The following is a 15005-nucleotide window of genomic DNA, read 5'->3' on the forward strand; positions in this document are numbered from 1 at the left end:
GATGGTTAGTGCAAAGACGTTAGCGAAAAGAAAATAATACGCAGCACAGAAAGAAGATCATAAACATAAACAAATTACTCAAGGTGGAATCCTATACTAATAACATTAACATTATGGCTTAGAGTGTTCCATTAAAGCAATGTTAAGTAATGTTTACTTTCGGGCCAGTACCATTAATTGTTTATGTTTATGATACATACAGTTTATTTTCTAGTATTCGTGGCAGCGTCTATTTACCATTGACAGTTTACTCGTGGATGATACAGTATTGGTGACACCCTTTTTTTATTTAAGTAGCGTAATATCTTTTGGTTTTAACTTTGAGTTTTCTTTTTTTGGTATGGTAAACGATTTTGCATTCAAATTCGATCACAAATAGATTTTAGTTGTCAGACAATACCTGGTTCTGGTGGATCGGAACCCACCTTAAGCTGTTCACTTATTTACATAGAAAAGTATAGAGTACTTCCTTTGAATTTGAGAATCCCATTAAAAAAAGCCACACAGTAATAATATTAGAGATGTTTGTTAGCTAACTTAAATAAAACTATATTATGTGATTCTCTAACGGAATCAAAAGACATTCTATTCCACTCCAAGACTTTTTTAGCTGGAAATCATACAGTAAATACAAAGTAGAGGTCGTCCAGTGGTCGAAAACTCGACCATAAATATGTAGTGTACAGACTTTCTCTATTTTCACCCCAGGCAGTAAATAAAACATGTGATTGGAATTTCTTCAATTTGTTTTGATATTCTGTTTATATTTTGTTGGTTGTTATTTCGTCACCACTAACAATGGCAACCCATAAATCCCATTTTAATTTTTTAAATGATAAATTAATTTTTTTGTGGTTTTTAAGTCTATTTTAATTTTTTAAAGGATTCTGCACATCTACAGGAAAATATTTTTCTGACAGTGTTTGTATATTTTCCCAGCGATGCACACGAGCTGAGTAAAAAGGTTTTAAAGAAACATGCTTGCCTATTAATATATAGAAGAGGATAAACATTAGCCTACTAAATAATGTAAAAACATTAATCTTTTCAACGCCTACATTTTCAAATGCGATCCCGCAGTACATAAATGCGCTGCAAGTTGCCTTCACCTTGATGTAGGCACTACGAAGAGTTCCATTTTTACACTGGGTTGGGTAGAGTGCGTCGGCGAACAGAAAGGTATGTTACAGTGTACATAATGTAGAAGCCGCGTCGTGGGGGAGAGGTGAGTAGGGGGAGAGAGTGAGAGAGGGGGGGAGAGTGAGAGAGTAAATAAAGAGGTTGGGGGTGTCTGGGCTTTGGATCGATATAGGGTTGATGGCCTGCACGTGCGTACATGGTCAAATCTGAATATGTTTAAAAATATAAAAAAAAATAGTCGGTAATTTTTACAACACTAAACTTAAAAACATAGGTAGTAAAGTCTATGGAAAATACAGCAGGAAAATATTACCTCTACAACCAAATGTAGGATTTAACTATTTAGTTTGTAGATTAATCTGATATTTTTGTGCTTTGGTTTTACAATAGACTACAGTATCAATTAATAAGGTTAACTAACAACGAGTTTTCGTGTCAGTTGAAGACAGCTAACATGAACATGACATCAAAGTATAACATCAGAATTGAGGAAAATTGAAACAACTGGAAATGATGCTCAGAACTACAATAGCTTGGCTAATAGGTTTTATTTATTTATTTATTTTTTGGCCAGTTTAATTTTTGCAATTGTGTATTCCGATTTATTGAATATGTATACAGGGTGTTTCCAAATTGTCTGGACATAAATTTGTGGACTTGTTCCTTGGGCTAATAGAAACATAAAATTCCATATAAGTATGTGTCTAAAATTCCTAGATTTCTGTTTGTGGGTCTGTTTGTGATTTTTAAGAATTATTCTATATATCTTGGACATTTTTCAAGATAGAAATTTCAACCATACTGTTCTGTAAAATAACAAAATAATAAACAATATGGAAGTCCTATTAAATTGCATAACTGAATGTTGAAAAAAAAACTAATAACTGGGTTGTTTGTCATCCGATTTTAACAAACAAGGTCTCATATTTGATTTGGATTTCAATTCTCTATCTTTTTGAGCTGAAAAACAATTTTCTTAATGTTTATACAGTTTTCATGAAATTTTGTATTAAAGATTTTAAATAGTCACCATATTGAAACGGCTTGAGATATTGGAACGAAACTTTGTAAGCTCTTTTTACCTACTAAAATACACATTTATACTAATTTTGAAATTTCTATAGTTAAAAATGCCCAAGATATAAAATAATTTATAAAAATCACAAACAGACTGACAGACAGAAATCTAGGCACTTTTTTAGACCCATACTTATATGGCATTTTATGTTTTACTTAGCCCAGTGAACAAGTCCACAAAATATGTTCAGACAATTTGGAAACACCCTGTATATTGTGTGTTAATGAAATTACTTGCCACTTTGTAACTATTCTTTAATAATTTGTAGGCTTTACAGTTCGTACTTGCAGAAAAGAAAATATGTAAAATTTAAGTAAGAACAATAATAAGATCATGTTTGTGTCAAACTTGTCTTTCCTTTCTACAAGTAAGTTACAGTCCAAAAAGAATCACTGAGCTCTTCGTTGTTTTGGAAACTTCTCCAGCTTAAGATATGAAAATACAGTTGCTCTTATATAGTTTATACATATCAATTTGTGCACGTAGACAAGTGAGTCATGCAAAAAATATTAAATTTTTCAAAACCAATAATTATTATTTTATGATTTATTACAATCAATTGTTCTATTAACAGAACGTTAGAATAATACAAATATTTATGTTCATTTCTATGATCAGTGGATTCAAACTATAGTGAAATTCCCATTCCTTGCATGTAAGTAAATACTTTTCAAGGGGTGTTGGTCGGTTAAAAGTTTTAGCCAAGTAAAAGTTGTTAACCAAAGCAATCATCGTTGGAATTGTTGTGCCCTTGGAATTGTTTGTTGTTCTAAACTGATGGTTTGCACGATTCTCTGTTTTAGATGCACATTCTTGCAAGGAACTTCATAGAAGATCTCATAGATTCGCTCTGCAAAACTTCCAAGAAGTTATGAACACTGAGGAGTTTTTGCTGCTGCCTTTTACAGAGGTTAGAACAGAATTTCATTCCAAACAAAAAAGTTCCTAAAGAAATATTACACCTCAATCAAATACAGTGAAGTGTTGGAGGGGGTTAAAATCCAGTGCATCTAATTTGATGAAATGGAAGTGTAGAAATTATTGGCACACTTTTCATTTAGTCTATTCCACCTGTTCCTGTTGATTCAAATATATATCCTGTCTAAATACAAAGATATCCAAAGTTTTTTTTATGACACTTTTTCATGAACACAGATTTTGTACTTGATTCTCTGCTTAGTCGAACACTAAAATTAAATTGAGTAACAACAGAGTAATATTTTAATTGAGTTAAATTTCTTTTATAGGTGGAAGAATTAATTTCTAGCAGCCAGTTGAACATTTCCTCTGAAGAGAAGGTCTTCCTAGCTGTGTTAAGTTGGGTAAAGCATGATGTCGCTGAAAGGGTCCAGAACATAGCAAAAGTAAGTGATTTATTATCTCAAACTTGCATTGAAACCAATGATAAAAATATAGCTAATTTTAAGTTTAAGCACTTAATCATTGACACCGCTCTTCTGGTATTTTTTATGATTATTATTTTTGGTACATTCTGTCTAAAAAAAATTGTATTGTATGCAGTATGCACATCTTGTGAAAATTTATTTCATATAACAATAATGTTAATGTTATTTTAGTCATGACTGATACTGCAAGACGGATGGCTTGTGGTAATGCTGCACTGTCGAATCTCTGACTTATGATAGATGAAAGAAGCATGAAAGCAGTTACTTTTGTTCTTAGTTTGATTGATCTCTACATTGAATTGTCTTCTCATCCAATAATCTTTTCCTCTTCCTAATCCACTGTAATTTAAAAATCCTTTAGTCAAAAGTTGTAAAAATAAAGTATTATTCAATAAAACAGCTAGTGATTTTATGCCAATATACCGTTAAAAAATGCAGCAAATGTCATGTGTGTTTTTAAGTTTACAAAAAATATTTTCGTTCTCAGACCCCTCTACATTGACTGACAGAGATATTTTAGCATTGACTATAAAGATAAGAAACTTATCCTTAGTCAATGCTTGTCGCCAGTTCTCTCAGTCCTCCGAATCTTCCTATGAATGAATATTAATGAATACTAAGGGAGAAAAATTAAATTTTCACTGCTGCTCACTGTCTGCTTCACAGTGAGTAGTCAACTACGTTCTTGAAAAAACAAAACAAAATACATCTGGAAACAGATACATCTGGTCTGTATGGATGAGATGTCTAAGTAATCAAAAGTCAATAATTTCAGACTAATTTTGTCTAGCTTAAAAAACTTAATTTTTTTCCTTAAATTCAATAGCCTGCTGAAAAATCTTTTCACCATCTTGACCCTTTAAAACTGAACACTTTATTTCTATCCTAGAGTCATTTTGTTTTGAATAAATTTTCTGGCCAAAAATATGTATCACAAGTTATATATTTTCATGCCAAATACATTAGAGATTACATTTATGCCACGGTTAAATATATATTCTCAAATGTGATTGTACACACTCTGTATAAAACCCTGTGACATAGTTTGTTATTGTTTCAGCTGCTGAGGCATGTTCGGCTGCCGCTCATGTCACGGGACTTCCTCATGACCGCTGTGGACTCGGAGGCGCTCGTCCGGGAGAGCTCAGAGTGCAAGGAGTTGCTGTTGGAGGCCATGAAGTACCACTTACTGCCAGAGCAGCGCTCGGCTCTTGCCAGCGAGCGCACGTCCGAGCGCCGCCCTGAGGGAATCAAGCCTTACATATTTGCTGTTGGTTAGTAATATCTGTAATATTTTGGGTGTTTGGACAAGAAATCTTTCAAATACGAAAAGAGTGTAAATTTTTACAGATCCATCTACTGCATAGTTCTGTGGCTGGAACACAAAAACCTTTGATTGGAGTTTTATAACAAGACTGTTAAAAGCTCGAAGTAACGGTGAAAAATAGCAAATAAATTATTTAAAAACACAAATCAAAATTTCAAAGCAAATTAAACATTTTATTTTTTACCTTAAGGTAAATTGTCATACAGTATGACGCTAAGGGTATCAATACGTAAATTTGACACACTGATAGTTTTATAGGAATTATCATACAGTAAGGTATATTCATACAGTGTGACGCTAAGGGTAAATTTGACATACTGCCAGCCATTTTACCAAACTTGAATGATGTATGCGTTGCAAGAAACCGACAAGCAACGACACAAAGAAACACACTACGACATAACTAGGCAGCCAACACATGTCAACTTACTGCTGAGAGCACTGCTGAAAAGGAGGGTAGCGTCGGTGGAGAGGGATGGGAGTGGTACGCTAAAAATAACTCGCCCTAAGTGCAATACCCATCCAGGGTTGAAATAAATATTATGAAAATAACACAGAAACAAAAGTGACGCTAACAAAGTGGTTGGATGGCTGGTCAAATATTCACAGGAGTTATTTCTCTCAAGGTCAGATGTTCTAGAGTATTACTATAATTTGTACATTGTTATGATTGATTTCTTAAGCGGGACATTTCACCGTGAGTTTTCTTGTTTCTCAGGTGGTGGCAGCCTGTTTGCTATCCACAGCGAGTGCGAGTGCTACAATCCCCGTGATGACAGGTGGTTGCCCATCGCTCCAATGCTGTTCCGTCGTAGTCGCAGTGGAGTCACCGGTCTCGGAAAACTACTTTACGTTGTTGGAGGGTAAGGAAAAAAATCTAGATAGTCATAAAAGTCTACATAAACATATGGTGTGAAACCTGTGTAGATTAGAAAATCATAATAGTTAATCTGTAGTATAACTAGAGAGCGTGAAAGAAATAAGCCTAAATAAATCATCTTCAGTCATAATAATTTAACAAGATTAGCTTGTGTAGTTTTATTCTAACAAAGCAAAATCATTACAATATATTGCTTTTGATTCAAGAATGGTGTTTACGAGGGGATATCATAGAAAGGAAGTGCATCTGTAATTTTTTTGTTAAAAAAATTCATATTTTTATACGTACTTAGGACCATAGACAAATAGAATAAATAGATTGTTAAAGGAAGGTTCTGCGATGTGCCTCTAGGAGTGCTGTATAGTTACGGTGCACACCGCTGCAGGCGAAGAGCCGTATGCTACTAGCAGACGCTGCAGCGGTACTCCTAGCGGTGTATGCCGGAACATGCTAACCACAGCACTGCTGTCGGTCTATATTTATTCTATTTGTCTATGATAAGACTAAACAAAATTTTAAACATTAACCCAGGTTTTTTTGGTAATTGTCCAACACAAAAGTTATATGTTATTAGAATCACTATTTTATTTATCAACTAAGATAAATAAAGAATTGGATACGAATTAGGTGCTTGAGAGTTGTATTTCACTAAACATTTCAGGTATGACGGTGCCTCAGACCTAGCCTCAGCTGAGTGTTACAATCCTCAAACCAACAAATGGAACACCATCACACCTATGGGTACCAAGCGGAGTTGTCTAGGTCAGTTACAAAAACCTATAATATCTGCATGTTTGTGTTGTTGTACTAGACATAGTTAATGGATTAGTTAATCATCAATTTTGTTTTGTGGATAGAAGGCTTGCCTTGAAAGTTCATTCTGGTACAAATGAACACTTTACACTGTACCGTATACAAAAATGACAATAACCTTATAACCTACAAATTTCGAACAATCTTGAAGGTTTGTCTAAAAAAATCTTTCAGACGATTTTATCAGTTTGAAAGGAAATGTCCAACTCAAAGACATGGTAAATGAGGCCATTATTGGTTTCTGTAATGGACCAATAAATGGTTTGGGATAGAGTTCACTCTACAAAAGAAACACAACACTTGTAAAAAAAACAAAAACAAAAAACAAGAAAAACACATTGTTCTTAGTACATTAGAAACTGAGGTGTTCTAATGTGGGATTCTAATAAAGTCATGAGCCAATGAGCTGGTTGATTCTCCTAGTTGGTCAAACCAACATAATACAATTTTACATTGTCTCGATTTTTGTATTCAATAAGTTCAAACAACCTCCAGTTGTATTCCTAGCTCAGAGGTTTCAACCAAAGAAGGTTGGACTTGAAGAGAAATGTATTCAGATCCAATAGTGGTCAGGAAGTTGTGGTTATAGGTGACATTAACTATGTTACATAACAACTTAATTAGGCCTTGCTACCTCACAAAAACCCTAAAAAAGAGGCACTTGTTCTTCATGTTGTATACTTAAAGTTATTTGACTATGCTAAATGTGCCTTAGGTATCTGTGGGTTTGATGGCCTGATCTACGTATGCGGTGGCTATGACGGAGCCTCTTGCCTCAGCTCGATGGAGCGCTACGACCCTCTGACGGGGGTGTGGAGTTCTTGCCCCGCCATGGCAACACGACGGCGCTACTGCAGGACTGCCATTGTTGGTAAGTCTTATGGTACATCTATGGTCTATGAATATACAATATTTGGTAAGTCTCCTAGTTAGAGCCTCTTGGCTTTACTCTATGGTGTGTTACAGCCATTTATGGTGTTTATCTAATGGGAAGGGTAAGTAGAGGTTCTGTACTGTAGGACACCATTGATTGTTAGTAATTTTTTATCGAGATATCTAAGTGGTATTTATTTGGTAAGCAGATCAAAATTTGTCCAGATCACCCACAGCCTGTTTAACATATTCGATGCGGCGGGTCCACCGGTGGACCCCGCGCGTCTCAGCTGAGGAGCGGGGGGTCCACGGGTGGGGGAGCACGCCATGTCATGTTTATTGTTTCAATGTGAGCTCAGCCATTGTCGGGGAACGTTGTAATCTTTACCAGCCTGTAGCTTATAATGCAAGCTTTATTCTGGTGTAGGTTGGTACAAAAATTGCCCGTAAAATCCCGTCTGGCAATGCTTTTGTCCCGTTTTCGGGGATTTTCTCAGTTCGAGCCGTATTACAAAGACTCTGGTTATTGATCCAGGCAGTGCTGCTACCTTTGGGTGTTTCAGTGAACTACGTCCACTTTCGGAGTAACGCAGAACAATCACCACTGCTCTTTTGTGATTCGTCTTACTGAGATATTTCAATACCAATAGCGATCGCTGATTCAGTTAGCGCGTCGGGGCTCCGCCCGGGCCTCGCCGCCATTGGCGAGCGCCTGTTTAAAGGTTTCAGCAGCGAATGTGTTAAGGTTTGTGTACAAGAATAACCTTGAAGGGGAAAATAGATCAACAAAAACTCCTGTTAATATTAAATATAACAATGTAACTTAAATGTATTAAATGTAATAGTACATAAGGAAAAATATCTTTTGAACGAAAGTTGAGATATTTTTGGTCAAACAATTGTTACTGCATACATTTTAGGAACCATTATAACTTGTGTTTTCTTACTTGATTGATCTATGTTCAATAAGTAAATGTACCGGATGTCCACAAGTATTCAGTACAATTTTGTTTGGTTGGATGTTTCATCATACTTATACGTTAGGTTGTAGAAGTTTGCGGTTACTTCTAGTATTCTATTTGATACAACACTGTTTTTTTTATTGTTATCAGAGAACTGCATCTACGCCCTGGGAGGGTTTGACTCTACAAACTACCAGTCCTCCGTGGAGCGTCTAGACCCCAGGATCGGCAGGTGGCAGGCCGTCCCGTCCATGTCGTCCCGTCGCAGCAGTTGTGGCGTAGCGGCGCTCGACGGACTGCTATACTGTGTTGGTGGCAACGACGGAACCATGTGCATGTCCAGCGGAGAACGCTTCAACGTACGGCGCAACACGTGGGAACCAATCGCACCCATGCACTCTAGAAGGTATTGTATCTTCTGTGTTCTGTCGTTTGTCGGAGGTTTATGCAAATTGATTTTTCACAGTTTTTCTGTTGTAAGATCATTGGGCTTTAAATAAATAATCCTGGCAAACGAAGGATCGGGTGCTTGACATTAAAATGAAACCCACTTTAAAGAAAACCGAGCATTAGCTTGCGGGAGCCAGTGAGATAGGACGTAAAGGTTATGAGGTTAGTTTGAGGATAACTATATATATATATTTGATAAATCACCTACTTATCTATTTGAACTACCTTTCTTACACCAGTATTATCAATCTTACCAAAATTAAAAGTGTTCAATAAAAAGCCATCACTACTCTCAATAATGTCTTTATAACAGAGAGTTATCCCATCGGCTTTCAGATTGTTTCTTAATTCAAACTAACTACTAAGCGTACTCTACAATAGGAAACGAGTTGATACACCAGATCTAAATACGTCAATTTGAAATTGAAACTATAATAATTTCAGAAGTGTTAACTTATGTTGTGTTTATTTTCTTGTAGGTCGACACATGAAGTTGTAGGTTACGACGGAACATTATTAGCCCTCGGAGGGAACGATGGAAGTTCTTCACTCAACTCTGTTGAGCGATACGACCCTCGGCTCAACAAGTGGACGCTGGTGACTTCAATGCTTACCAGGTCTGTTCTGTAGCCATGACCTCTGCTGACCTTAGTGTCAATACAAGAGGGTTCTATTTCCAATTAAGTTTTATTTAAATGTGGCCGTTCAAACATGATCACATAGGTTGAGGAAGCTGTAAACCTTTTTAAACTCGGGGACCATTGGATTCTTAGAATAAATTCTATATACCAAAGTTAAAAAGAAATATATTGGAGGTAACCTGCAATCAAATTTATACAGTACATTTAATGTTTCAATGTACCATGGTCGTTTGAGCTTATAGTTTATAGTTTGTGTGTGAGCCATAACGAGGCTCCTCGCCCCTTACTGACTTTATTTGTGAACAAACCCACATTATTTACTACTTTTTTTTTACATGTACTTACACGTTACAGTGTGTCTTGAAAAATTTTAAAATTATTTGAATCTCCCACCGTATAGAGGTTAAATTCGTGACACGTTTTTTAACTGTAAAAATCATATCAGTTGGAGACATTCATCCTGACTGAAAATTTATGGCCCTAATGCAACGAGTGAGGGTAAAGGCAGAAAAAGGTTAGGGAGTTTTAAAATTGCCGTGAAAATGTCTATTTTGGAAAGATATGTACTTTTGGTGGTACCCAGGCTTCTCACAGAAGACTACAATGGAAAAGGGTTTTCACAGCCATTTTTACGCTCCATAACCCATTTTGACACTCAATCATTGCATTAGGGCCTTACCAGTCACCTAGCGATGAATGCCGGCATCCGATTTGTTTCTTGTATGGTAAAAAACACGTCACTGATCTTATCTCGCATGTGTCGGAAGATTAAAAAATTTCTAAACTTGTCTTGAAAAGCGTTAAGCTACAATCTGAAAATGATGCAATTCCGTTCACTAATTAGGACAATAAGAGGAGAAGCCACCTCTCAATGCAAACTATGGAGGTATAGGCAAAATCAGCCCTTACTTCCCCTTGTAAACAATACTCTTGTCTCACTAACATATGTTTTCCAGGCGTAGCTCAGTGGGTGCGGCCATGTTGGAATGTTTCAACATTGAGCGAGGATTGCCCCTCGTGGAGCGAGGTCTGCCAATAGTGGCGTCGGGCAACGTAACCATCAAAAACATTTGACACTGATGGGGGCTCAACATTAAATATCCGCTTCAGAAGCGAGTGTTTCACTTAGATTAAGAGATTAAGACTATATGTTAACGACCAATCGTTCTCTCTTGCTCTTATTTTCATGCAAACTTCACTACACTCTGTATTCTGTAATGCACTCATTGCTTTATACGGATTGAAATTATATTTGTTACCATTGAGTTAAGTTGTGAAGTAATTATAGTTTTTATAAGTTTGATTTGGCGATATTTCTACTTTGAATATTTTTATAAAGAATTGATAGTTGGCAAGTAAAAGGTAAGGTTTGCTTTAAAGATACAGTACATTCACAAACACATCTCAGAAAAATTTATTAAGTTGTACATAAGATGATAGTGATAGTTAGTTACCTTTTATTGTTAGAGAAAGACATTTTTCTAGGATGACATCTGGGCTTTGGTTGTAATTTGAACATCTTTTTTATTTTTTTTTTATTCATTTGAGTGGTAATTACTATTTGTATCATAATCATTCATTAACACATTCGCTGCGGCCCATGAAATGGCAGGCGTAGCCCCAGTGCGGCGCAGCCCGCAGCGTCATACAAACCCGATTGCCAGATGATTGGCTTTCATATTTCGGTATGACGAATAGCAAATAACGTGCGGTGATGTCCTGCTTTATAACAAGAGTTGATGTAGTTCGCTAAACACCCACAGATAGCAGCACTGCTTAGAACGTAGCCGGTCCAATTGTATTGCCAATTGGAAGGAGATGGTGTTTGATGTACTCAATTTTTTAGGCATTATTAATAAACAAAATTAAAGAAAAGAACAAATATTCTAAAGCACAATCAGAACATCTGGGTACTTTGAATTTACTGAGCCCATTTTGGTGTTAACTCCTTTAAATACATAAAAAAGTCCAAACACGAGGAGCGCGTCCGAACTAAGGAGCGGCAGCAAAAACAGATTTCTATTGTATTTACAGACCAGCAAGTAGTAACGTTCTCCGTCAAACACTAGACTCATACTGGCTGCTTTTGTTTAACAAGGTTGGATGGCTCGGACCCGGGACATGCACATGCGCAGGACGCTACGCGTGTCCCGAATCCGAGCCACCCGCAGCGAATGTGTTAAGATTCCAAATTAAATAAAAATTTGATGATGAAACATATTTAGAAATAGCTGTTTGCCAGAAAAGATATTTAAAAGTAACACACTTTCATTGTAAAAACATTTGGAATCAGTACTGAAAGGCCTTACTCAGACATTTAGCAATATTTTTACAGACTTTTCATGTGCCTGAATTGAACAATTCCATAAAAAAAACCACGTAATGATTTTTTGAAAAACTTATAAACATACTGTAGTTATTTTTTTATTATATCAAAGACAAACATTTTTATTTTCAATAAAATATTATATTTTGTGAAGCTGAATCCCAGATTTTAAATAACTATGGTAAAATGAAATTGGTATGGATAGATGTATAACATTATTTCAGTATAATAAAACTAAGTTGATCTTGGTTGTGTTTATGGTTTGTTGTGTTAATTGTAGCATAGATTTTTTTTACACAAGTCGACTAGGTAATTGTCTGTAGCTCTCTTTGCAGTGTTTGTGGATTTTTTTTGCATTACAGATGCAAAATAGTTAGGGGTTGGACTTCTTGAATTGTTAAACGGCTCCAATACACTAGCAGAGTAGATTTTCTTTACAGTATGTTATTGTGTAAACATATTCTGTTCTACATTTATTGTGATACTGCCCATAGTTTGTAGATTGTATCTTTGTGAAGTTTTTATTTGTATTAACTTTACATGTTTATTGAAGTTATTAATGAGATCTCTTTATTGCGGAGTGAGTAAATGTCACTGCCAAATTAATATTGAATAAAAGAACTTTTTTATAGAAGGTGTATTTTTTTTATTAATTTGGTACTCTTAACCATAGACTAACCAACCTCAAGTAGACTTCTCATACCGTTGTAAATTTTGAATGTCTAGTTCATGTACGGTGACAATAGGCACTAGTGTTGACAAAATTCTGTTTCTATTATTTTAAGGTACATTTCATTATTCGAACTATACTGTTTGGTTATATAACTAGGGGATGAGTTATTGTTTATGATTAGATAGTATTATTTGGTTAAACAAGGTTTTAAATGACTGAAATAACAAGAAACAAATTGTAAAAAAAAACACGACCTCTGCAGTCCACCGTACAGAACCAACAATAAAATTGGATTCAGCTGTTCAATAGGATGATAAATCTACTAAGGGAGTATGTTTTATCTATGTCGTAGCCATCTGGTTTAAATTAAAAATTAAGGGGAGACGATTTGAATGCACTACTTTGCCTTCAAATCAATTTGATAGTCCCTTGAAATATTTTTTACCAGATTTGTAGAGGTTATTCACAACAGCTTAAAGCCAGCCATCAAACAATCTGGATTCCGAGCCAAACATCACTATTGAAATAAGGTACTATTTATTATATCTTGCATTAAAATGAGTTTGAAAATAAATTTAAAATCCCTGAGCGATTGAAGTATGTCTGGGATGCAATATTCTAAGATAAATTAATAGAGTAGGCAGTAGTCAATGCTTTGGCATTGTGGTAGACTGTCAGATGCGAGGCTAAACATTGGTTGTCCTAGCGCAGATCAGCAAAAACATGCGTTCACGTTGAAGCATATTAATCATGCGCTGTAAATTTGATTACCGAGCATAAAATATTATGTGATTCTTAAATATATTTTCCGTGTGAACTGCTTTTCGGATTTTAAGAACTTTTGTTTTAGAGGTTGAAAAAAATCACTGTTTGAGTCAATATATTTATGTAGTTTGACGAAATAATAATAATTAACATATGAAAAAAGTATATAGCAAATCACATACGCGGCTTCAATAGCTTTAAAATTATATATTTTGCAACTTTTTATCTTAATAAACAATACCGTAATATGCTTCAACTTCAACCATTAACATTGCTGTTATGGGCAGACAATCCAAGATGGCTGGCGGTCTTGCCGACTCTTAAGAGCATAAATTAATTTATCTTTGGCCCACAACTTAATTATTTGGAATATATACATAACAGGTTGAATTAACTCAAAATCAGCTTAAAATCTGCAAATTTGCTGCCACTACCAGTTTTAATTTTCATGAATTTTGATCCTGCAAAGACAAGGTTGAATTGACACAATAAAAATTTATTATAATAACCAAAGACATGATTGAAACGGTATGTAACTTTATAAATATATAACAGTGTGTAAAAACTAAACATATTAACAAATTATATTGTACAAAAGTATTAACATTTCCATTTTACAAAAATACAAATATAACATATTTACAGCTGCAATTTACAAACTAAACTACAATATTGTTTTATCACTGTCACTATCTGAAGACGTCAATAACTGAACCTTTCTTTTTTTCTTATGTCTTTTCTTGGGGTGTGCCTTTATAGGACTGGACTCTGGAGAGGAAACATGTTTCCTTTTCTTATTTCTTTCACAACTCCAAGCAACATCCTCACTGCTAGAACTAGATGAAAGGAGTCTTTTCTTCTTCAGTACGTTGCTAATACTCTTGTTAGGATCATCACTACTTGATTCGGACTTTCGAGGTTTTCGTTTTCTTTTCTTTGTCTTTCTCTTTTGCTTCAGCAATCTTTCAGCTATTTCGAGCTCAGAAGGTTCATCTTCAATGGGGATTTGGCTTGCATCACAGCAAAAAGAGTCCTAGCAAAGAGTTTAGTCGAAATGAGACTTAAGATTTGTTATATTAATTTTTTTTAGTAATTTGAAAGCAATAATCTAGTAGGGATTAAACGATTAATACACATGATAGGTCTATGGCATAATTTAGAGTGCATTTCTTAGTGTGAAATTCTAGAAAGCCACCTTTAAAAAAACTATTAAGAGAAAATATGATCAACATGCAAAATAGTTAGTTATGGTAGTGAGCAAAAAAAAAAAAAAAAAAACTTAAAAAAAAGAGGAAAATGTTGAAGCTCTGTATATTTCATCGAGTTTAAAGAAGACACTATGTCTAAAAAATATTACTGCAGCAGTACAAAATAACAAAAAATTATTGAAATGATGACTAAGAAACAATAAAAAACAACTTGATAACTAAACTTCTAAATATAAGATTTGTCGTTATACTTAACATTTCCTAAACATTACAATTCAATTACAACAAACTTTGCCTCAAAATTGTAGTTTCGTTCAGGTTCAGGTAACATTCAAAGTGAATAAATAAAAATGTTGATAAGTTTTGCAAACTCATAAAAGTGAAAAATTCCACTTTGTATCGCAATTGATGACTGCTGACCGAGAATAACCACGAGATTTCGTGCCAACACTAATCACAGTTT

The 15005-nt window shown here is 35.0% G+C and overlaps 2 protein-coding genes across 2 annotated transcripts in view; one reads left to right on the forward strand and one right to left on the reverse strand.

The window, feature by feature from the left end:
* LOC128988905 (kelch-like protein 17) overlaps positions 1-12530 on the forward strand; it is a 64360-nt gene extending 51830 nt beyond the window's left edge. The window contains exons 6-14 of the mRNA XM_054410673.1: positions 3022-3128; positions 3466-3582; positions 4685-4898; positions 5670-5814; positions 6493-6593; positions 7360-7515; positions 8630-8885; positions 9409-9546; positions 10527-12530. Of these exons, the coding sequence (XP_054266648.1) occupies positions 3022-3128; positions 3466-3582; positions 4685-4898; positions 5670-5814; positions 6493-6593; positions 7360-7515; positions 8630-8885; positions 9409-9546; positions 10527-10644 (1352 nt within the window). The 3' untranslated portion in view covers positions 10645-12530. The remainder of the gene's footprint in view (positions 1-3021; positions 3129-3465; positions 3583-4684; positions 4899-5669; positions 5815-6492; positions 6594-7359; positions 7516-8629; positions 8886-9408; positions 9547-10526) is intronic.
* Positions 12531-13955: 1425 nt separating this feature from the next.
* Positions 13956-15005, reverse strand: part of LOC128989253 (Fanconi anemia group M protein-like) — a 38865-nt gene continuing 37815 nt past the window's right edge. Inside the window, exon 21 of the mRNA XM_054411128.1 lies at positions 13956-14367. Coding sequence (XP_054267103.1) covers positions 13999-14367 — 369 coding nt within the window. The 3' untranslated portion in view covers positions 13956-13998. The remainder of the gene's footprint in view (positions 14368-15005) is intronic.

This window comes from Macrosteles quadrilineatus, unplaced genomic scaffold (assembly GCF_028750875.1).
Source record: "Macrosteles quadrilineatus isolate MER2022 unplaced genomic scaffold, UCM_ALF_1.0 Scaffold_3__2_contigs__length_128488019, whole genome shotgun sequence".
NCBI classification, from domain to species: domain Eukaryota; kingdom Metazoa; phylum Arthropoda; class Insecta; order Hemiptera; family Cicadellidae; genus Macrosteles; species Macrosteles quadrilineatus.